Raw genomic sequence first — 26,097 nt, forward strand, 5'->3', positions numbered from 1 at the left:
GAGGAGGAAGTCGCAGTCACGGGGAAGAGGACGTCAAGAGAGGGAGAGTCATCAAACATGCCTGTCCGTGACTACCAACGACCACTCTATGGCCAGGCACAAACAAACTGATTAATTATCGTCCAAATAAACAGGAAGCGATTTTAGCTATAACAACTGAGTAATTCTGGAGAACTAATGCTGGCAAAGAGGGGTCCCTCAGTTCACCTAAAGCATCATTAAATGAGCTATGGCCCATTCTTCTTTTTTAATTGAAATGTAGTTGATACCTATTATTATATGTTTCAAGTGTATAATAGAGCGTTTCACGATTTTTCAGGATTATACTCCATTTATAGTTACTGTAACAACTGGCTCTATTCCCTGTGTTGTACAGTATAGATCCTTGCAGCTCATTTACTTTACACATGGTAGCTTGTACCTCTTAATCCCCTACCTTTCTCTCGTCTCTTCCCTCTTCCCTTCCCCAGTGGTAACCACTTGTTTGTTCTCTGCATTTGTGAGTCTGTTTCTTTTTTGTTATATTCACTAATTCATTTTATTTTTTAGAGTCCACATATAAGTGATACTGTACAGCCCTTTTTATCCTCTGCCTGACTTATTTCACTTAGCATAATACCCACCAAGTCCATTCATATTGTCACAAATGGCAAACTTGCATTCTTTGTTAAGGCTGAGCAGTAATCTATTGATCTCCTTTACCAATTCATCTGTCGACAGAAACGTCGGTGCATGTATCATTTTGAATTAGGGTTTTTGGGGTTTGGGGGGATATAAACCTAGGACTGGAATTTCTGGGTCATGTGGTGGTTCCAGTTTTAGGTGTTTGAGAAGCCTGCGTACTGTTTTCCACAGTGGCTGCATCAATAAACATTTCCACCAACAGTGCACAAGGGCTTGCTTTTCTGTACTTCGTTCCAGCATTTGCTACTTTAATAATACATGTATCACGAGAGAATAATACTTTAATAAAAAATAATGAAAATGTGCCATTTGCAACAATATGGATGGACGTGGTGGGTATTATGCTAGGTGAAACAAGTCAGGTAGAGAAGACATTCTTAGGGTTATGTACCAGTTATGCTCACACTGAAGCAAGTAAGTTTCAGCAGACATCCAAGGAATGCTGTGAAAAGGAAAGAATCAGAGTATGTCTGCAGAACATGTTTATAAAGCCATTATATAAACATTTTACAGGTTTGAAAACTTTTGGAATCAATCTATACTAAGAACTTGGAAAAATGATGTGTATACAGGCAATGCAAATACTATGAATATTAATTTTTAGAAAATGAAAATGCAAACGACAGAGGTTGGAAGTTGTTAGTGGATGGGGGAGAACTGAAGTGCTAATACTCATGTATTACAAAACAGAATACCAAAAGATACTCCACAGTTGTTGTAAAAAGAAAGACATGACGTTATTCCATTATTTAAAGTTACAAAGTTAACCAATGAAAGACCAACAAAGAGGGGAATTTACCTGTGTTAGCAGCACTCCTAGAAAGGCCAGTCTACATTTACTCTCTATCTCCAATTCCCTCCTCCTGTCTCCCACTGAACAGATTCCAATCAAGTTATCACAGCAATTACTCCCCGGAATAGCTCTCATCAAAGTCCCCAGTGTAGAATCCATGGACCACATCTCAGTACTCATCCTACTTACATGCAACATTTGATGCAGTTGACACCCTGCAGGTAGGAAGCTTAGTAGTTAGAAACACAAACTTTGGAGCCAGATTGCCTGGATTCAACCTACAAATTAGTCACCAGAAAAGTGTATGCAATTTAATTGGCTTCTCCATTTGCAGTTTCTTGATCTGAAACCTAGGATTGGTAATAGTATATGTCACAGAGTTGCTGTGTAGACTGAAAGAATGAGTATGTGTATAAGGAACACAGGAAGGACTCCACGTGAATTATGACCACTGATCGCTCCCGGCTCCTCCAAACACTTCCTTCACTTGCTCTCTGGGAAAACAGGCTCTGGTCCTCTTCCCACGTCATGGTCCGCCTCTTCTCAGTCTTCACGCCACGCCTTAGCACCACCGGGGTCTCTAACTATTGCTGGGCTCCTGACTCCAGCCCTCAGCCCTCTTCGTCTATGCACACATTTTGGGGCCTTTACTGTATTGAGCCTCAGAGGGTTTTTTTTAATGATTTCTACATGCTTATATCTCCAGAATTATTATCCACAGCCTATACCTGTCCCAAACTACAGACTCGCAAGTCCACTTGCCTCCTCAATATCCCCACTGAGATACACCCAGTAGACATTTCGAAACGGACATATCAATAGGTGAATATCTGATCTCCATACCAAGCCTACTCTTCCTATATTATTTTCTATTTCAGTAGATAGAAATATGATCTTTCCAATAGAGCGTTTCCTATCTGTTTACCAACCCCACTGCAAATCTGTCCGCTAATTCTACTGACACTTCCTTCAAAATATATTTGAAATTCATCTTCCTCTCTCCACATTCACTATGGTGGCCCAAGCTTTTCTCCATGCCTCTGTGCTTTTACCACTACAACTGATTCTCAACAGAGGAGCCAGAGTGACCCCTTGATTTTTACACCTGTTTATGGCATATTACAGTTTCCCATCTCTCCTGGCATAAAATCCAGTCTTTGCAATGGTAACAGGGTCATACTGATGTCTGTCTGCTCTTTCACGTATATCCTGCTCTTCTTCTACCTCCTTCCCTCTCACACAGCCCAGCAGGGACATTCCCTCTTCTTAAAATAAACCAGACAGATTCCTAACCCACAGTCTTAGCTCTTACTCCTCTGCCAGCCTGTAACTCTCTGCTAAAGGATAACTGCATACCTAGTTCTACCACCTCTTTGCTCAATTATCATCTCAGTGAAGACATCCTCAGAAACTCATTGGGATGTGCAGAAATATGGCACCTAAATATCTTATTTCCCCTTTTCTGATGTATGTTTCTTTACCATCAGCTGTCCAATTACTAGGACATAGTCCTACTATTTTTTTTTTTATTTATTTTTTGTCTATCACTAGAATGTAAGCTTCAAAAGGGTAAGGAGGCTCCATTTCTTTTATCCTCTGCTATACTTTCATGCCTAGAAGAGTGCCTGGAACACACTAAGTGCTTAACAAACATGTGTTGAGTATATTAATGGGAGATGGGAGAGATGGGGGGTACATAAATCAAGATAATCACCAAGTGAATGAATAAAAATAGTACTAGTAGTATTTATTTAGCTATATGGGAATAACTTCTAAAGGAAATACCTAAAATACTCAATCAGGTTACCTCTATGCAGCTGGATCCGGCTTAGGAAGGTCTGAGCATTGAGCCGTGTTTTTGCTTATTTGTTTTGTTTGTTTGTTTGTTTTGCCTGTTAGGGCCGCACCTGTGGCATATGGAGGTTCCCAGGCTAGGGGTCTAATCTGAGCTACAGCTGCCGGCCTACACCACAGCCACAGCAATGCAAGATCTGAGCCGCATCTGCGACCTAAACCACAGGTCACAGGAACTCCAGATCCTTAACCCACTGAGTGAGGCCAGGGATTGAACCTGCAACCTCATGGCTCCTGGTTGGATTCATTTCCACTGTGCCACAATGGGAACTCCAAGGGCCATTATTTTTAAATCATGAGGATGTTATTACTTTGAATTACTTCTATATATTGAAAAAAAGTTAGCCATGTAATTGGCCAAACTGATCAGAGAAAGTGAGAAAGGAAGGAACAGAGATGAGACTGACTTGAGGTTTCTAGTGCAGGTGATGTATTTTATTATACGTGTGATATGACCTTGAAGTAAGAGCAGGGAAGATGAAAGTGGCTGATGTGACTGTCTACTACAAGCTGAGTGCTGTGCTAAGGAGGAATGTTAAACATAAACCATGTCATGTGGTCTTCTCAGCACCCTCTGGAGAAGGTTATCACCACCCTGGGGCTGGAGGTAAGAACACTGGTACCTGAGCAGGTTAAAGCCATGCGCCTAATGACACACCCCGGGGAATTTGTAGGCAGAACTGAAACCGACATTTGCCTGACTTCGAAATACCCAAAACTATACAGATGCAACAGAACTATGAGTGGTGGTGAAGTGTTTTAAATACTGGAATAAAAGCATAGGACATACAAAGTGTGTGTGTGTGTGTGTGTGTGTGTGTGCATACACTCAATATTACACCCTCTCTTGGTTCCTCAAATCAGTCAATTAAGAAATAATTTCTTTCCCTTCAGTGATTTCTCTTTAGTAGTAACAAATTCCTGCTATTAAAAAGGAGATTTCATAAATGCCCTTTTCATTTCATTTTCTTTAGCATTTAATTGATTCACTGTCTTTTTTAAAGAGCACATTACAGGCCACAACACAGAGCTGAATGAAGCAACTAATTGAAGCCAGGTTCCTGAAGACTTAAATTACCAGAGCCTTCCTGTCACCTTAAATTAAACCTCCTTATACACTTTTCAAGATTTATAACTCCAGGCTGAAAAGCTGTAAACCATCCCAGTTTCAGAGTGACTCTCCCAAAGGGAAATGATATTTCCTGGAAAAGAGGAAGGCCAGTGTCCTCCACGGAAGAGGGGTCCAAAAGCAGGCTGTGGGCCAGGGGTCACGGGAACCTTGGGACGGGGCAGCAAAGGGCATAGACACACCACTTAAAGAGCATGTGCCCATAGACGCTGCAGTTTGACTTGTGAGTCCTGCAGGAAGGAGCAAGTCCATGCAAACAGCACATGGACACATTGCTGACCGTCTCCTCCACCGTGAAAAGCAGAAGGGCCAAAGATCCTCTGCGGAGCCCAGAGTCTCCCAAATTCCCCAAACAGCTATTATGTTAGTTCAGAATCACCTCCCATCACTGCCCTTAGCACATTTATCATCTATCGACTTAATTTCTTGCCTACACTTTCACATGCACATTCTTCTTTTTTACCTGGCTTAATTCTCCACAATATAAAAATAAAATATTTGTTCATGTGATTTGATCATCATTGTTTTGGGGTTGGGGCAGTTCACCAACTATTTAATAACTGGATGGAAAATCATTTAATAATGTAGACAAAATTAAGCTAAAAGGCCCATATTTTGAGGAGAATACCTCCCTTTAAAAAACTTTTAGCAAATAGAAAACATTACATTTTACCTACCCTGTTATTCTACTATCTCATACATAACAAAACCAGCATATGAGAGAAAACAAATTTCTGTCTTTTAATTTTGTTCTACCACAATGCTTTGCTAGATATTCTCAGGGAACTTAGACATTCGTGACACGAATTCTGCTCATTGTTGTCTGGACTCATGTGCCAGGTACTGTGTATGATTTTGGTAAAATTGAACTTTTTGTTATTTTTCATGCCAACTAATACTCTTAATTGTAAAAACACAACATATGGAAAAGAATATCCTGAATGCCTATTACATATTTATTAATGGAAACAAATTTTCCAAGTTTAAAAGTATAGGATTCACATCTACTTGTTTTTTGAATAAGGAGCATTTCCCTCATCTCCTAGTTAATCTCTATAGAAAGTAACTGCAATTACAACTCTTATATAAGATTTTAGCACTTTATCTTAACACATTTCTCATATTTTTTCCAGTTGGTTGCATAGAGGGACTTTAACGCACTCTTTTCAAAATAAAATGAAAAGCTAGAAAAATAGAAGAAACTGATTTTATGTTTTATATTAAATAAGTGCAAACAGGATACTTAGCATTTTTTAATACAGCAAGATGTTTAGTCTTTACCTAGGTAAAGGCCTTCTGAAGGCTACTGACATAGAGAAAAATCTAATTTTTTAATGAAGTGTGTTCAAATTTCTGCAGACTGCCTTGATTAATAAAGTCTTTATCACTTCAAATACAATCAACTATTTCCCAGTGAAGGACTGGGGAAATTCAGAAACTGAGTTCCAGCTTTCTCTCAATGCAGACACTACAAGTCGATAATTCAAATGGTAAAAGAGACCAATTATCAAGGAATAAGACTGCCTTCGTACAGCACCAGCTAACTCACACCAGCCACACCATCTTGGGATTAGTCCAGAACATGCGGTCTTTCGACAGTATTCTTCTCCTTGTTACATTAGCTTTGATCGACAAGGTAAGGACAACTTTTATATTCATATTTATTAACAAAATAAATAGATAATTTGGACATTTTAAAGGTAATACATTTGTGTCAGTTGGTAGTAGCATTAATATTTTTAATTAACCTGCAGTTAAATTTTTTAAACTTTGTACTAGCTGTAAATAAGATGAGTTGTTTCTTAATACTACCTTATTTGGTTGTCTAAATCAAACATGACCGAGAAGAAAGGAGTTATAAAATATGTCTTTAAGCTATCAATGATACTCCATAGCCCGAGCACTTCGCTCAGGTTACCTATTAATTTTTGTGGTACCCAAATGCACATAACCTTAGTAATTTGCTTTCTTATCCCACAGAACAGAAATTACATATCAGTAAAGGAGTGGTAGTGCAGAGAGGCAGCCAGACTGCTAGTAGCAGATTAATGAATGACAGCCAGAGAGCAAAGGGGATACAACATTTACAATCAATTGATGAAAACCCAAAGATAAATATACAAGGATAAATTTGGATGGAGGCAAATATTTCCCTGCACTTGGATAATGTCTGATGCTTCTACTGCATTCTGTTCTGAAGCTACCTGTAGTTCAATATAGTGACGACCCCCAAATCAACAACATATATATCTTCATTGTACTAATTCTGTAAATAAATACAATTTTTATTTTAAATGACTTACTACTGAAACTGCAAGTGTTAGAAAGTCTTCCTACTTTAAATTAGAAGCAGCTAATGCAGATTTATTAATTTTTACCTTAACTCATTTCAGAAACAATTACTAAGTATCTACTGTGTTTAAGGATCTGTACCAATCTCTGAAACAACAACAAAAAAAAGTGATTAAAATGCAAAAATACTGCTGTCCTTACAGTGCTTACATTCTATAGGGGAGGTATGGCAATAATAAACAATGCATACAGTGAATAAGTAAATTGTAGATTAGAGAATGATTAGAGCTATGGAAAAGAAGGAAAACTATGGCAACCATGATAAGATGTGGAGACAGGCAGCCAGTAGTATTAAAAGAGTAAATGAGGGAAACAATACCATTTACCATCACATCAAAAAGAATGAAGCACCTAGGGCTAAATATACTAAAGAGAACTAAAAACTATGAGGCATTGATGAAAGAAATCAAAGGTGACACAAACAGATGGAAAAATATACCATGCTCTTGGATTGGAAGAATCAATATTGTCAAAATGATTACATTGCTCAAGGCAATCTACAAATTCAATGTGATCCCTGTCAAAATACCAAGGACATTCTTCAAAGAACTAGAACAAAATATTTTAAAATTTGTATGAAAACACAAAAGACCATGAATAGTCAAAGCAATATTGAAAAAGAAAAACAGAAGTGTATGAATCAGGCTTCCTGACTTCAGGCTATAATACAAAGCTGCAGTAATCAAAACAGTATGGTGCTGGCACAAAAGCAGAAATATAGATCAGTTTAACAGGAAGCCCAGAAATAAACCCGAACAGCTATGGTCAAATATATAATCTATGACAAACGAGGTAAGGACATACAGTGGAGGAATGACAGTCCCTTCAATAAATGGTGCTGGGAAAAGTGGACAGCTACATGTAAAATAATGAAATTGGAACCTTCACCAACACAATACACAAAACTAAAGTCAAAATGGATTAAAGACCTAAATATAAGGCAATATACTATAACACTCCTAGAGGAAAGCATAGGCAGAATACTCTTTGACATAAATCACAGCAGTATTTTGTTTGATACACCTCCTAGAATAATCACAATAAAAACAAAAACAAACCACTAAGACCTAATTAAACTTAAAAGCTTTTGCAAAGCAAAGGAAACCATAAACAAAACAAAAAGACAACCCACAGAATGGGAGAAAATATTTGCAAATGAAGCAACTGGCAAGGGATTAATTTCCAAAATATATAAACATTTCCTGCAACTCAATACCCAAAAGAATAATCCAGTCAAAAAGTGGGCAGAAGACCTAAATAGGCATTTTTCCAAAGACGACATATAAATGGCCAATAGGTGCATGGAAAGATGTTCTGCATCCCTGATTATTAGAGAAATGCAAATCAAAACCACAACGAAGTACCAGTGATGGTCAGAATGGCCATCACTATTAAGACTGCAAATGATAAACGCAGCAGAGGGTGTAGAGAAAAGGAAACTCTCCTACCCTTTTGGTGGGAATGTAAACTGGTCCAACCACTGTGGAAAACCGTATGGAGGGACCTCAGAAAACCAAATAGAGAACTACCATATGACCCAGCAATCCCACTCCTGAGCATCTATCTGGCCAAAACTACAATTCAAAAAGATACATGAACCCCTGTGTTCATTATGGCATTATTCACAATAGCCAAGACATGGAAATTACTTAAATGTACATTGACAGATGAATGGATTAAGAAGATGTGGTACATATACACAATGGAATATTGCTCAGCCATAACAAAGAATGAAATAACGCCATTTGCAGCATCATGGATGGAACTAGAAATTCTTACACTAAGTGATGTAAGTCAGAAAAAAGAATGACAAATACCATATGACATCACTTATATGTGGAATCTAAAATAGGACACAAATGGACCTATCTACAAAAGAGGAACAGGCTCACAGACATAGAGACTGGACCTGTTGTTGCCAAGGGGGAGGGAGGAGGGAGTGGGAGTTTGGGGTTAGTAGATGCAAACTATTACATTTAGAACGTATAAGCCATGAGGTCCTACTGTACAGCACAGGGAACTACATCCAGTCTCTTGGGATAGAACAGGACGTACGATAACGTACGAAAGGGCATGTGTATATATATACATGCACGACTGGGTCACTTTGCTGCAGAGCGGAACTTGACACAACTTTATAAATCACCTATATTTTTAATAATTTCTTTTAAAAGAGTATGGAGTTCTCTTGCAGTGCTGAGGGTTAAGGACCCAGCATTGTCACTGAGGTGGCTTGAGTCACCGTGTGGTGGGTTGGGTTGGATCCCTGGTCTGGGAAACTTCTACACGCCACAGGCGTGGCCACACACACACACAAAACCAGAACTGCCAAGGTAAGCACCAGCGAGAAGGCCACACTGGAGCAGCTGACTTGAAGGAAGTGAGAGATTCAGTGGAGTGGCTATTAGAGGAAAAGCATTCCAGGCAAAGGAATCAGCCATAGCACCTTCCCAAGGAGGGAGCAAGCCTAGGCTACATGACACCTTTGCGGGGCTGTGAGCAAAACAGTGACATCTGCCAGGTATTTCAAAGCATTTTATCCATACTGACCTGTTGAGCCACCAAAATAACCTCTTGGGACTGGTGTCTTTTTTTTTTTTTTTTGTCTTTTTTAGGGCCATACCCATGGCATATGGATGTTCTCAGGCTAGGGGTCGAATGAGAGCTATAGCTGCCGGCCTACACAACAGCCACGGCCATTTGGGATTCGAGCCACATCTGCAACCTACACCATGGCTCACAAAAGTGCTGGATCCTTACGCCACTCAGCAATGCCAGGGATCAAACCACATCCTCGTGGATACTAGCTGGGTTTGCTAATCACTGAGCCACAGCAGGAACTCCGTGGTGCCATTTTTTATACCCTTTAAGTAACTGAGAACCTGAAGCACAGAGAGGTCAGATAAGTTGTCCAAGGTCACACAATTAGGAAGTGATGCAACTGGGATCCACAGGCAGGCAGAATGACCCCTGAGGTGATCTCCTAACAACTAGATCTCCGGTTGCCGCCTGAACAGGCCACACGCAGGCACACCTGCTGACGTAGATGTGAGCACACACTCACACACCCACACAGTCACACTCAACATGGAGAGGGCGCTGAGAGGCCAGAAAGGGGAGCTTGTGACCCACACTCACTTTCTTTGCTCCACGTTTTATTTTGTCTTTTGTTTTATTTTACTTGCTAACCTTCAGATCAAAATGTCTGTTTGAATGAAAATGTTCACATTGATCAATAACACTTGGGGTTATCCTCAAAAGAGCAAAATCAAATTAGCAATTCTTAATGTGCAAAAATCAATATTGTGGAAATATGCACAGTTGTGCCAATTTATTTTAAATAAACAAAAAGCACAAAACAAAAACACTCTCATGAAACAATTTTTTCACGTCTACAGAGAAAAAATGTTTTGGCTCTACAGAGAAAAATGCAAGAACATTTTCTGGCGAAAAATCCAGAACGATATAGCAACTAGCCATGTAAGCTATTTACTTGGAAAGAACTTTGGAATCAATAGAAAGGTTTCATAAATCATGATTTATGACTCGCATCTCAAGCTAATGAAGATAAATGTGTCACTAACCTTGCTTTTCTGCATTACCTTGGTTCTATTGTATACACATTCCTTTCCTATGTATGCTATAACATAGGCTTTTAAAAAACGCTTAAATATGTTGTTGTATTTAAGATCACATAAATTATAATTTGCAGACTATTTCACTATATCAAATCTATACAAATGGAAATAGGTACTAAAGTCTGAAATCTAACATCCTCCAAAACGTATAATAAATTATATTAAAATGAAGATGCTGACCTCCTCTTTATCATGGTCCAACTAAGCACTACGTCTAGGAAGTGAGTGCTCTGCATTTATTAACTTACCAAGACAAAAAGTGATTAAGTCCAATATTAAAAGAAAAAAATTGAGTCTATCTCTGAATTAAAGGACGCTGGTGAAAAGAATGCTTTTCACAACCTTTCACTGAAAAAAAAAAAATAAGACAGTTCTCCCCAAGATGGTGTAAAAAGACCATGCCTATTATATAGAGCTCTATATTTCACATTATAATACAGTTTCATAATATCCACGCATATCCAGTAAGAATAGAAAAAACACCTCCCCAAAGGGGCCCAACCACTGATACGTTGTCCAGGAAACTCCACGTGGCAGATACAGAAATCGAATGAGGTAAAGCGGTGGCCAATGACATCTCCTATCATTTCCAGAGTCAGCATCCTTTGCACAACATGACTTGACTTCCTGTATTTTTCCAGCTAGTATTCCTGCTTCTTGTTCATTCAAATGGCTTAAGTCAAACTCTAGGAAATATTATTTCTGGCAGCTCTCAAAATCTAGATCTGTTTTTACCACAATCCCCCCAAAATTAATAATAAAAAATAAAAACAGGTATTTCCTTTTACTCCTTCTCTACACTTAAGAAAATCCAAAGAACTTTCACTGTAAAGAATTTTTTTTTTTTTGCTTTGATTCCTGCACTATTTTCACTTGACATTCACAAAATACCAAGACAAGCTAAAAGGACAGAAGCATTACTGAGTAAAAGCAAATATATCCCTTATCACTCCATGGACTTTGTAGTACATTCATACTAATTTCTCTTTATTGATTTAATAACTCACCAATGAGTAAAGTTTGCTAAAGGAAAGAGAGGTTACATGGTTGTACGGTTGTACAGAGACAGAAATACTGCCTAAAATGAAGTGAGGGCTGGTTGGCAGGTGAGAGACGGCGGCGGTTCTGAACCGCTCACTATTTGACAACAAGTGGGAAGTGATGTGTAAATGCATCTTGGAATTTTATGTGAGCTTTTTGAGTCGATGCTAATTACCAAAAACAAGCTGAAGGCAAACAATGTCAATAGGTTTTAGACTTGGTTTTGGAGAAGGAAAAGGTACATATTTGTAAGCGTTTGATACATGTGCATATTCTAGAAGATGATAAAGAATATTTTTATATTGGACATTCTCACTCCTTGACAAAAACAATCATAACTGTGCATGCAGTAGAGCTAATCCTCTGATGTCCTGATCATTAATCAGAAACAAATAGGCAAAATAGCCCTGAAACTTATCAAGTGCGTTTTGTAATCATTTTTTTGATGTGTTGACTTGGCTACGTCTATTTAGTCCCAGTCATTCAATCGAATAGCAATCTGGGTGTTGCTACGAAAGCATTTTGCGGATGGGGTTCAAGTCCAATGCAGTCACTTTAAGTGAAGGAGATTATCCTAGATTATCACTAAGATAGGAGGCCTGCTTCACCCCTGGAAAGCTCTTAAAGGCAGGACTGTGGTCTCCTTGAGAGAAGAAATCCCACCTGTTTACAGCAGTTTTCATGCTGACAGTGTCAGCTTGTCTTTTCTGCTGTGCGGCCCCGAGGATTTCAGACTTGCCCAGCCAGTTCCCACCGTCATGTAAACCAATTCTTTACAATAAACATGCTGACATTATTTCTGACTGATTCTGCTTCTTGGCTGAGTCAGGACTGAGAGAACGCCAAAGTGGGGGGAAAAAAAACAGTAATAAAAGAGTAAAAGAAGTTGCAATGTTTGTCAGCGCCCCACCCAGGCTGTGTCTACAGGTGCCCGTAGACTGAAGTCAAACAAACACAACGTGTGTATATAAACACACACACATATGCACACATCCACACACCCACAATCTCACACGAACAACAGCATGTTCCTAACACGCAAACTCCTGTGTTCAGCAGACCTGAAATGTTTTCACAGATTTAATGATTTAATCAATCACAAGCACCAACAAAAGAACACTACACAACTGGAGACGAGGACTCAAAACGCACATTCTCAAAGATAATTCGTAAGGAAGCCACTGCGCCACACTCCTTTCAAGAAAGACATGTCATCCCTTTGGATACACACCAAAATCACCTTTAGAAAACAAACACAAATATTTCACCTAAAACGTGACAAGTGTTGGTCATCCAACCAAGAGAAAAGCTGTTTTAACTTCGGTAACATTAGTCAAACAATCCCGTCACATTGCAACAACTACATAACTCAGTATTCCAAACCCACAAAGCAACACCCATGAAAAACAAGAACTGCCTGCAGGTAAATTCAGTGTAAGCGCAAGTCCCACTTCCCTTCCTTACCTGGACTGCATATCTGGTTGGGTTTTGGCCTGACTGGCTTCTGCCTGAGGGGAGGCGTGAGAGACGCGCTGCTGAAGCTCCACCAGAGACTGGTAATACTGCTGCTGATAGTGCTGTTGCTGCTTGTAGCGAGACAAACTGAAAAACAGCCCTAGAATGGCTTTTAGGTTTCCATTTCTTATTTCTGCATCGAGTGGAAAATATAAAAACAGCATCATACGAAATGATGTAGGTTTTTTGGCAAATGAAATTCCAGAAGCAATTCTCTTAGGCACAACCTATGGAGCTAGAAATACAGATTGATTCTCTCGGTCACAGATGCAAGCAACTCTGATTTTATGAATCTTACCAACATCTCTAACCAGCTTGGAGAGTTCGGGGAGACGGTGAAGGGATGGAGAGAGCAGAGAGAAGAGAGCTTACTCAGTGATGCTCTTTGCTGACCCTGAACTACACTTTTTCTAGAGTTAGCTTCTTCATGGAAATGGATGGGCTCCCTGTCTTACGCTGTGTGATTTAGCACTTGGCGTCCCTCACAAAAACAGAGCTGTTAGCAAGAGAAGGGTGGCTGTGAGCTGGAGAGAGAAAGCCACTTAAATGCTGGTTGTTCTGCATTATAAGTACTGATGCTATGGGTGTATCTCAAAAGAGCAACTAGATTTATAACTGCATTATTCTAAATCACCCATCTAAATACACTCAATGTATTTTAAAAAATATGTATATATATCCTCCCCAAAGCAGACTACAACATAGGTATCCAGTTTTCATGCTCAAATTCTTTTAATCCATGTAATTTATTCATGACATATTACTAAATACTAAAGATCAGCTTACATGACTCCTGATAACATATATTGAATAATAAGTGGAATTCCTAGTGCTGACACAGGCAGCTCCTGTGTAAGGTTTTCTAATATTTAATAAAAAATTAAATGCACAAAGTAGGCTGCAACATGAGCTGAGCTTTTCCTCCTGCAGTTATAATTTTAAAATCAGAGTAAAGGATGGAAGTAAAGCTTGAAATAAGGGTATGCAAACGGTAATCATACTTTAAACAAAACTTGCTATTGGTAATAAAATATATCCTCCTCTGAGGTCAAGGTTTTGTGACTCCTTTTTGAAACTTAGAAACCATAATCAACTATTCAGTCTTCTTGCTCTTTGATGGTCTATCATGCGACACACACTATGCAGTAGGATTATTCATATAAAATGAGGTCCCTCCAGACTCACGGGGACCATACTACAGAAGACTTGGCTTGATTGATATAAAGCTACAGTGAGAAAGTATTAATTTTATCCTATCAACCAGAATAATCTTGGGAAGAGGTTTTTTAAAACCTTGTTTTATTACTCTGCATGTTTAATTAATTTAGCAAATCATTTTGAGCATTCATATATTTTTAGGAGATACACAAAAATCCAGAGAATTATGTTAATAAAAGATATGTGAGAAGGAAGAGACATAAAATGAACAAATGGTAACATTTCTTGTCTACTTTTAACTACCTAGAAAGTAAAATACTATCCTGGAGGTTTTTATCAAATTTTATTCTAAGTAACAGAACCACGAGTTAGGTGTGAACCTAAGCTTTGTGGCCACCAAATGTGTAATTTAATATTGAACATCATGGCATATACATATAAAGGATAAAAGATATTTAAAATAAAATTTAGACAGCAAAGAAAAACTGGGAAAAGTAAATAACTCTAGTACATGTCCATAATATTTCAGAAGACACACAATTCCTCTTTTTCTAATGGCAGCAAAACTTCAAAAATTTAGAATTGTCTAACATTTGTACATCTGCGGGGGGAAAGGCTTTTCAGAGCAAATTGATTGTAGTAGCAACATTAGGCAACATAAATTATCAAAAATGTTTACTCTGATATAATTTAAATTCTGATTAAAATGGTGATCAACACAGAGCTCAAAGGACTCGGTATTAGTTAACTTCAGCAATTGCTTCTTTGTTAGTAGTACTACTTGAAAATTTTGGAAAGCTTTCCTAAAAATAAGTGATGAAGAAAAAGAGATGCACAAAAAAATGACAGATCTAGTTGTCTTTTTCCACTTTTCTATATTTCAATGTCAGTGACAATCTTTCAAATCCTTAGTGATTTTAAGGCCTTTATTAATATTATTATTATATGAATATTAGTATAGTTATTAACATGCTTAATACTAATTATTTAAGAACTCATGACTTATTTAAACTTACCAAATATTTAGACTAGGACTACTAACGTAGTCATATTATAAAACCGCTATTGACAAAATATTTGAACATTAGTTACACTATGTTACCTGTATTTATGTCCATCCCTTATCCTGCATTATCCATCTACCCATCTACTTACTTAAGAGTCTGAAAATACTCCCACTGGTAAGGACATAAAGATACTTTGTTACTATGCCTCCCTCCTGTATGCTTGGTAGTGTAAAGAACAACTGGCAAAATCTGAAACATACCTATATATTAAAGCATGCATCAATAACAACTGCATTTATGCTTCTGTTATTTTAGAAAGTTTGCTGACTTCCCTTGTGGTATTAAGGAGTTACGTAGTCCCACTTTCCATTTCTAGCGTTATAAAAACTTTTAAAAACATGGACACCGTTTGTGACAATTGCGCTTTTTCTTACCTTCAGCAGATAGACCTTGAACATTTACTCCTCTGGCTGCTAGAAAACTAAGGCAGACGTCAACATTTTCAATCTGCAACATGAAAAGCAGTGAAAAAGTAATTTAGAAGATTATTTCTAAATAAATAAAGGAGCTAGAAGGAAGCCAGAAAGAAAGATAAAGAATGAATATTTTACATTCATTTCATACTAGAGATCTTTCACCAGAGTTTAACTAGAATTATTTTGGCTAATTACTGAATGAGTATAAAGATTGCATTGTCCAGTTTGCTATTTACAAACAATTCATAAAGGCCTGGTCCAGAATGGCATTCTTACAGATTAGCAAGCCACCCACTTAACTTAAAATCAGACCAATCTTGTGCTTTACAAATAAGTCTCAACTAAAGCATCCAAGCAGAAGGAGACGCTGGCTTGTATGTCTTAGAACATTAGGATATGGGTAACTGAGATTCAAACAGTAATATTTGGCAAGTATGCCATAGGATAAATAAGATGAAGAGAGGCTTGATATGCACGGAAGAAATGAAGCATATTTTCACCCTAAAGCATAGAAATTCGTTATTTTAAAAACCGGATTTGTACTTCTATAGTTGAGTACTTCTCTGCTTAAATATAGGTGTCACCCTAATAATTTCAAAGAGTGTCGTCACTGCTTTTAAATAGTTCATTTCAATGTGATAACCTCTGTTTAGCCATTGAGGGTGAGAAGAAAAAAAAAAAACCAGCAACTAATTTATGTTAATTCATGGGTTGATCCCACCATTAATCATGGCATTATACAGCAAAGTTAAACAGCTAAAGACTTTCTAAAAGAGTGTAGGAAAGAGAAAGTTGGAATTCTTGGTGAGTCATCTCCCTGGGCTTTTTGGTATTTCATAAATCTTTAAATTCTAAAGTAAATAAGAGAGTTAAAGTTAATACTTGGCAAGGTACTGTTTTCTGTCTTATTAAATTCGTGTCAAAAGCTCTGCATGAGGACATACAAAGTCCTGCCAATGTCCTTTCTAGCTGAGCTTCACAGTAAGGTCAAAATGTCTCTAAAAGAAAAAATACATTCCAGAATCTGTCCTTATAAAATGGACAACTGTTTCTTTGCCTTTTTAAATGTAATTCTTTACAAAATTAAATAATCTCCAATGAGAGGGTCTTTTGCTTAAAAATGATTACAGCCAAGGTATACACATTTGCTTTGAGAAAAAAAATCATATTGGTTCATTTGAAAGTAAGTTTTGCTGAAATCATTCTACTGAAGAAATGAGTGAAGTGAAGATGCTGGATACATTACTGAATGGATCTTCTCATTCTACCCATCGGCATCTAAACACCCAAAACCTGTGGTGCTGGAATCTACTTCAAACGCTTTCTTTTGCTGACTTTCCCTTCACGACTAAAAAATAAGATTCTATAATGAAGGCAAGAAAAAACTATAACAGGATATACTACGGCCTCTATCCTATGGATTCTTTAAAATGTTCTTTTTTTCAGGTCAATTAATAATAAATAAAAGATGACAAACAATTATCTTGGCCTAATAATAAGACGACCTGAATATCTGTAAGTGTTTGCCATAATAATCCTGATGTTAATAATTTTACACCAATTTTATACCTCTTATAGAAAGTAAGATTTGTGGCCCAAATATGCATAATTTATTGTAAAATGTTAACAGGCCATTATTGCCTAAATTTTAGTTATTTTTATCATACATAAACAGATCAGTTCACTGGAAAACCAAGAACAGGTTCATGAACAGTCCCTGCAATTAGGTTTGTAAGATGGCTTTTTTTTTTTGGTTATTTAAACAGAATAAAAAATAAACTGCTGCCAAGATTGAGTAGCAGAGACAAACAACTCCCTCTTTCAACAGGCAGCATAAATTAGGAAGGGAAAGCAAAAGGGTCCTGGGAAAGGAAAGAAAAAAAATACTCAAAATATACCCTAACACCCTTTCATATCTACTTATCAAAAGCATGCAAACTCTTGCAATATTATCCTACAGTCACTCACCATGAGGACCAATAGCTTAAGACAATTAATTCCATTTCCCATCATGCTACAGCAGTTAAGTAACAGCAGCAGAGTAAGTACTTGAATACAAAATTTCCAGCACGACTATTACATGATAGTTTGTTACAATGTAATTATTTATTCCCCAGTACTTATTTTCGGTCAAAATTAATTTTCCCACAGTGTAACAGCATAATAAACATAAAATAATATCCTTTCTTTACTTAACTCCAAAGTTATTTATAAATTCAATATGCTTGTTGGCACTACTTATACTTTTGACACAGTGATATGTCACAGTAAAAGAACATGGGGAGTTCCCATCATGCCTCAGCGGGAAGAACCTGACTTGTATCCATGAGGACGCAGGTTTGATCCCTGGGCTCGCTCAGTGGGTTAAGGATTCTGTTTTGCTGTGGCTCTGGTATAGGCTGGCAGCTGTAGCTCCAATTTGACCCCTAGCCTGGGACCTCCCACATGTCATGGGTGTAACCTAAAAAGACAAGAAAAAAAAAAAAAAAGAAAGAAAGAAAATGGCTTTGAGAAATGTTCACTGTCATTCACATGATTAGCTTCTTCATCAGACGCATACTTTAAAATATTTGAGAAGACTTTTAAATTGTATAATACTGTATTTTGGTTAATGATTATTTTTATTTTAATACATTTGAGATGTTAGTTTCTCATAATTCCTGCTTTAAAAAATAGATTGTTCCCAAGCATTTCCCAGTTAAACAGTCCTATAAGTACTGTTTTAGTTATTGATTCTTTTTGTCATGTCAAACCACACTGTTCTTCAAACTAAAAACCTCTAAACTTTTTTGAAATCACAGATAAAAGTGACTTTGCTATCAAATTGATCCAGTTACTTGAAGTGAGTTTTATCCTAAGTATTATTTACATGAGATACCAAATAAGCTATCAAAACTCAAAATGTATTTTAACATTTCATAATTTGGGTCAAATTTTAATTAGAATCTTTTCATGAATTTTAATAAACAACTCAATGTACGCTTGCCTAAATATAATAGAAACAAAAGTTTCATTGGTCAGCACTTACACTTATTAAATTGAAATCACTTGTGATGCTTTAATTGTCTTCTATTTTAATTAATACTATTTAACCTATTTAAATATTGGTTAATATCCACTAGGTGAATTTCAGGATCCATTAATGGATAGTAATCCACAATTTGAAAAACACTGCCCTACCACCCTAAAGAGGACCAGAGCACTGGCATATTGATAATATCTTTTATTTCCAGGGTTGGGGAGGTAACTATTCACTGGCTAATAAGAAAGTGGAAAATTACCCTCACAAGTAAAGTCTCTGCAAAGATTTACTACATCAGTTAACTGGCACAAAAACAAAAACAAAACAATACTCAAAATACAATGTGGTTATAGAATCACACAGTTAATTCTTAGGATATGTTCACAAATGGTATCCTTATGTCTAAGATCTGAAAAGAATTCTAACTCTTCAGTCTCCTTTCATTAGTCTAGACATAAAATCATTTTGAAAAGGAAAGCAAATGACTTGAAATGTGAGTCAGTACTTTATAAGTAACCAGTTATTTGACGAAATTTAAGCAACTATTTCAAAATTACTAGGTTATCTGACAAAGTTTTTATTGATCTCCCTCCTCACTCCCTCTTTTTGGTTTATGGGCATATAGAGATGTTTGGTGAGTTTTATTTTTTATTTATTCATGGTTTGTTTTGGGGCTTTTTTTTTTTTAACAAAAATATGGGTTTAGTGAAGCTTTTAGCCTCTCGGAGACAGGCACTGTGTTTTGTGGACTCACGTGGCTTCCGCAGCCTACACAGCGTTTCATGGATGCTCAGTGCGTACTAGAGGAAGAATGGGAGAAAAACAGAGTGGTGGCTAACTGACCCTTGTATTTTTAGAAGAAATGGGTACAGAAAAAAAAAAAAAAGAAAAAACATATTTCGATTCAGAGGTTCCCTTTGAGATCCTTTACAATATACTACTCCCCTGCGCCTGACCCCAGAAAACCAGAATCCGAAATTCTGTGTGTTGGGGTTGGAGTTTGTTTTCAAATTTTAGTTCCTACTCTCCATCTACCCTCATCTTTACAGACTGAACAGCTGACCTCCAGAGAAAGTCTCATGTAAAGATGAGCAAAAGAAGCTAACCAAAGAGTGTATACATGATGCCTACTTTATGTGAACTTCGAGATCAGCAAGACGAAACAATGACAGCAGACATTCGAATAGTGATGAACTTTGGAGGGTTGTGGTCTGGAAGGGGCAATGATGGGAACAGACATACTGGAAGTGTTCTTTGTGCTGTTGTTTTTTTTTTTTTTTTTTTTAATTTAGAGAATACTGACTCACCATGAGTTAGTTTCAGGTGTACTGCAGAGTGGTTCAGTTATACCTATACATATGTTCACTCGTCCTCAAATTCTTTCTCCACATAAGTTATTACAGAATACCGTGTAGGCCTCCCTGTGCTCTGCAGTAGGCCCCTTCTAGTTATCAGATAATTTGAAAAGTGTCCTTCGTTTTGATCTGAGTGGTAAACACACAGGTGTATATATATTTAAAATCCATCAGCTATATACTTAAGATTGGAGTAATTTATACACTTTCTATGTTTGCTTTACCTCAGATTCCACGAAAGTATTTATATTCTTCTACATATGTTTTACTCAAATTAAAAATAAAATGACTGGCTCCCTGTTTTGTTGAGAACAGACTCCAGACGCATAAAGACAGACGTACAGAAACCTGTTAGAAGGCTCTTGCAAGTCATTCAAATAAAAGGTGATGGTGTTTCAGACAATGGTGATGGCAGGGAGGGGATGAGAAATGACCAGATTCTAGATATGTTTTGAGGGAATCTAATAGGAAGATGCGGCATATAAGGGAAAAAAGAGTCAAAGATGATGACAAGGTTTTTGGCCTCAGTAACTCGATGGTTGAAATCTCCATCCATCAAGATGGAAAAAGCCACAGAAGGCACAAAGAGTTAATGACTGGATACGTGGTCTGGTTGATTAACATCCAAATGAATGAACAGGCATTTGGACACAGTCTGGAGTTCAACTGAGAGGCTTGGGAACAGAGACCCAAATGTGAGGGCCATCCCCATGCAGCTGTAATGAAAGCCACGGGGCTGGATGAAAGCCCCAAGGACTCGCAGATGTAAACGAGAAGAGGAACAGATACTGAGCTCCAGGAGACACAGCCCTTGGAAAGAACAGGAGGAGCCAACAGACGAGACAGAGATGAGTATGGGGCCCAGAAAACCACCTGCAGAAAGAATATTAACGCCAAGGGAGAGATACGCTCTAGCAAAAGCAGCTGGGACGTAAGAGGAGAACTAAGAATTGATTCTAGGATTTTGGATTAAATAAATCAACTCATAAAAGGCGTGATCCTACGATTCCCTGGCTCTCGGGGTTGATGGCACTCAGGGGCTGACGCACTCTCACCCATGCATGTGCTCTCCCTCCTGCTGTTCTCTCTCCCCACCCCCCTCTCTTTCCCTCCCTCCCCCCCTTCTCTGTCCCTCTCTCTCTCCTTCCCTCCCGCTTCTCTCCCTTTCTCTCTCTTTCCCTCCCTCTCCCCCCTCTCTGTGTGAGTACATTTATAAAAATATATAACATACAAATATATATAAAGGAATACACACACATGCATATATTTGAGCAGAAAAATGTACCCTCCTTGAGAACGCTTTGCTATTTTGTCCACTGCTCTCTCCCCAGTGTCTGAAAGAGTACCTTAGGCATGCTATCAACAATTGCTGAAGGAATAAATGAACTACACAGGGATAAAATAGTATTTTATGTCTAAATTGTTCCAATAAAAAGGGGAAATAACCAAAGGATAATTTTAATGCCATTAACAAGCAAATTCAGTGTATCTGCCAAGGCAGCTTAGACTTGGGCAGCATCCTAGGCTTCTCCTCGCTGAAGCTCATCACACTCATCTCCCCGGGATGGATCTGGCATCCCCCCCCCCATTTACCCTTCTATCCCCAGTACTTGATACAATGCATGGCACAAAGTAGATTCTTCATGCATTTTTGTTGTCTAAATGGGTGAATGCATACAATACACAGAGAGTTAGGTTATAAGCTCTGTCATCATTTGGTCCCAAATCCAGCTTCTGGTCTTTCACTTTTGTGAGGTCAAGGAAGAAAATATTTTATATTGAGAGAGAAGATGATGACGACATTGGAAAACTAAAATAGGCTGATAAAAGGCAAATTCTGAGAACAGAAACATCAAATGGTTAGTCAAATCCTATACTGCTGAGTAAACATGAGGACGCAAATACTGAAAGTATGTGCAGAGGGAACTTGTCACCATTATATTTCAGGATTGATAGAAATAAATAAAATTTAACAATTTCAAAAGAAAAATAAAAATAATGAAAATTTTCAGCACTGTGGAGTCCATAAAGATCATCTTACCTTACCTTTTCAAATGAAATAATGAGATGAGAATCAGATAATGTAGCTTCTTGCTCAGAGGATCCAGTGGAATTGTACATGTGCACAGCACAGTGCACTGCATGTAGGAAGAACTATGATCAACTCAGAAAAAAAGCAGCCATGAGTATGATGTCAGCTATTAACAGCAGGTGGTGATGGTATAAAATGGCATCAGAGCCTCTTTGGCTTTTGGTCTTACAGCAAATTTTCTGAGAATTATCCACACTGAATAAAACCTGCTTCCCAAACGTTTAAGCCACCAGTTCTAAACTCTGCTACACATTAGAATTGCCTAAAGAACTTCAAAAATCTATGCACGCCCAAGGTACACTACCATCAGTTAAATCAGAATGTCTATGGAGAGCAGCCAGTTAGCAAAACTTTCAAAAGTCCCAGGTAATTTCAACTTGCAGCAATGCTTGGAGACCAAGGCTACAATCAATCTACGCTCCTCACAGAAAATAACTGCATATAACTTCAGGGTCTCTCCATGTGGACGCACAAATTGCCCCGTTAACACTGCAGCGTTGCACTTTCTTTGGTTTACTCGAACCTGTCCAAGTCACATATTTTACATTTATTCTCTTTCTATTAAAATATGTCTCTTCCTTTCTAGTAGTAATACCCAGAAATTCACTCTCAATTCTTTGGGCACCTCGCTTCTCATTCGGCTCAGTCAAATCAGCAGCTCGTGGACCACTCCCAGGAATTTTATATGCCTGTTTTTTATCTCATGTACAATTTTGGGGGCCTTCTATTTACTGCTTACATTTTATTGTTATGGAACACCTACACTGCCTCTTTTTTCTGCTAAATTTAAGCATGGATAAATAACTATAAAATACTGCCTGTATAGTGAAAATACAACCAAGAGATTCTAAGTTCTAGACCCAGTCAATGCTGTCAAAAGTTTCAAAATTTTGGGCACAGTGAGCCTTTAGGCTTTTGGATAGTATATGAATACTTAATGTCAAAATAATAGCCTAAGCAAAAACACAGTTCTTCTAGAGTAAAGATGTACGTTGACCACTATATAGATTTTCTTTTCTTTTAAGAGCCACAACTGCAGCACATGTAAGTTCCTGGGCTAGGGGTCTAATTGGAGCCGTAGCTGCTGGCCTACACCACAGCCACAGCAACGCAGGATCTGAGCTTCATCTGTGACCTATGCTGCAGCTTATGGCAAAGCCAGATCCTCCACCCACTCAGGGAGGCCAGGAATCGAACCCATATACTCATGCACACTATCCGGTTTGTAACCTGCTGAGCCACAAAGGGAACTCCAGTGTGCATATTTTCTTTGTTGAAGACACCAAACTAATTTCAGTTGATGCATATTTTTAGATATGAGTAGTTTCTAATTATACAATTAATATTAGTATCTTAAAGCACTGCCACTTAATTTTGCTTATTTTCTGTAAGTCAAACCGTTCATTTATTCATTCATCAAACATCTACTACACTTATTTTATGCCTGGAATTGTGCTCAGTGCTACAGATATAAATTTTAAGATAGAGCCACTATTCTTTTCTACAGAGTATTCATTTTTTTCCAATATTTTCTACCACCCCCAGAAATTTGTTTGTTTAATTTCATAACTGTACATTTATCTTGACCCATATGAAGTTGCTAAATATGAATGTGGCTAATTGTTAAATCGCTAATTGAGTTTCAAATGAGGAAAATAGGAGTTTTATTATCGTCGCTTGTGCAAACTCAAGACAGTTAACAGTGTACTTGTATCTTCAGATGTTTTAAAGCCAGGGTGTCAATATGTTTTCTCAACACAATCAACATGGTTAGAATGTGTATTGGAAAAACGTGTATTTATTCATTTCGGTGCTGAATATACTATTCCAAGAAATATAGTGTTTTAATTGGCACAGCTCATTCCGAGGCTCCTAAGCATGAACTTGCATGTTTGGTGCCTCCCAAGCTTTCATTTTACTACAAAACTGGTACAACCCATTTTAGAAAGTGGAACTGGAAGGAGGCATCTTCACATATTAACGAAACGATCCCTTGCCTATTCTTTCGCTTTCAGTTATGGATATTTAATGGAAATTAAATTCTGAGCATGATTAATATCATTCTCAGAGTTTGAGATGAAGTGTTAAGCATGGCACCAACACTTGGCAATGAGTGATAACTTCATTCAGCAACTACTGACTGTTTATTTTGGGCAAAGAGCCCTGCTAGACAGTTAAAGAATATGAAAACAAATGAATTATAAAGTCTCTGCCTTTGTGAGCTTGTAAAACAGCTGAAGAGACAAGAAGAGATTCATATATCACCATAACACAAGGCATACTCTTCCAAAAGAAAATGATAAAGGATAGGCTATATGACAGTGAAGAGAATGGATTTATTAGTTTTCACTGGGGATCTGGGGAAAGCTTCACTGAAGAAATGCCATTCTGACACCAAGGATAAGTTTAGACAAGCTTCAAAAGGAGGAGCAGGCGTGACTATCAGTGCAGCCCAGAGCACAACTGTCACAAGGATGCTTGAGAACAGACCATGACAGCCTTCCCTTCCTGCAGTTGTGTTTACAGAGCTGAATGTCGCCGGAATCGAAAAGCCTCTGATGCACCCTGGGATCCTAAAACCACCACACTATAAAAAGTTAACGTTGCTGTAGAGTGGAAATTGACAGAACACTGTAAATCACCTATAATGGAAAAAATAAAAAATCCTAACAATAACAAAAAAAAGTTAAACAATTGTAAACCAGGGAGCAGGCATAAAACTTCAAAGACTGAGTTCTCTCTACAGAGACAAAGCATCCTGGTGAGGGCATGTATGAAGGTGCTTCTCTTGTGAACCAGACAAGAGAAGCATACATAAACCAAATGTAACTTTCATCTCTCTGGATGGTAAATTCTTTGGTGCCCTGTGCTAGTTTTGATTAACTATTCTATTTGCATGATAGACATGCACTACTAGTGTCATTACATAAATGAATGCCATTTGATTTTAACCAAAGAAAATACATAAGATGGCTCAGTTTGCACAAACTCCCATGCTATTATAAAATTCGATTATATAGATTTTAGCCAAAGATTTTAAAATATATCCAGAATGACTATACATCTCTTTGGAGAATTAAAGTAAAATGAAATCGTTTTTGCATTTGTTCAAATTTTTAAGATGCCTGTTTTCATTCATTCACATAATAATTTATTTAAGGAGACATGTCCAAGCCATTGAAAATACAGGCTCATAAGAGCGATAATTCCAACATAATGCAACAAATGTTATAATCAGAGAAACACAGACCCCTAAAGAAGCATGCAGAAGAGTCTACTCACCATCAGAGGTAAAGGACTAGGGAAGGATATAGTCATTAGTAACCAAGAATCTAACATGGTTACAAAGGTATCTTCTGAAGCCGCTGTAACTATAGCATGTTTGCAATGACACAATTTTGATCAGAGAATCAAACTGAGATGCTCAAGGTTACACAGAGAGAATACGTCAAAGCCAGAGCCCATTTCATTAACTTCCACGTTTTTCTGCTTCAAGGGCAGCCTGAGTTAGTCCCTGAAAGGTTAGGAAGGGTTAACCAAATAACAGGATGTGGTATGAAGTGAACCCAAGGAAGGAGTAACGTGTGAACTGTTCCTGGTTGAGAAACACCGTAAGTGTAGGGACTTGCAAGGAATCCAGAAAAGCCAGGGATATGGAGTCAAACCACACTTGAATCTTTCCCCACAACGTCTCTGCTGACTGATGTGACAAGAGGCCACTCCAAAGGCTGGTGGCCTTCGACAGGTTTTAAGAAACTATGTAGGAGGAAAGATCAGGCAGAAAGAGCTCTAGGAACAAGAATCTTGAGATCTAGCAAATCCAGCCATAGAGGACAAGCTCACAGAGATAAACTGGGGCTGGATGAGCAACAACAGCCGCCACGTCTTGCTAGGGGCCTGGGCTGAATCTTACGGCTCAGGGAGCTAATGGTGAGCTTTAAGCAAAAGAACAAAGGAATCAGTATTGCATTGACGACATCT

General features: G+C 37.9%; 1 protein-coding gene across 6 annotated transcripts in view; it reads right to left on the reverse strand.

Annotated features, from left to right (window-relative positions):
• The window catches only part of NAV3 (neuron navigator 3), a 351,685-nt gene that overhangs the window by 215,618 nt on the left and 109,970 nt on the right, over positions 1-26,097 (reverse strand). For all 6 annotated transcript variants that reach the window (XM_047788374.1, XM_047788373.1, XM_047788372.1 and 3 more), the window contains 2 exons: positions 15,606-15,678; positions 12,956-13,139 (listed from right to left, as the gene is read on the reverse strand). In XM_047788374.1, coding sequence (XP_047644330.1) covers positions 12,956-13,139; positions 15,606-15,678 — 257 coding nt within the window. The remainder of the gene's footprint in view (positions 1-12,955; positions 13,140-15,605; positions 15,679-26,097) is intronic.

The sequence above is a fragment of the Phacochoerus africanus genome, chromosome 7 (genome assembly GCF_016906955.1).
Source record: "Phacochoerus africanus isolate WHEZ1 chromosome 7, ROS_Pafr_v1, whole genome shotgun sequence".
Lineage (NCBI taxonomy): Eukaryota > Metazoa > Chordata > Mammalia > Artiodactyla > Suidae > Phacochoerus > Phacochoerus africanus.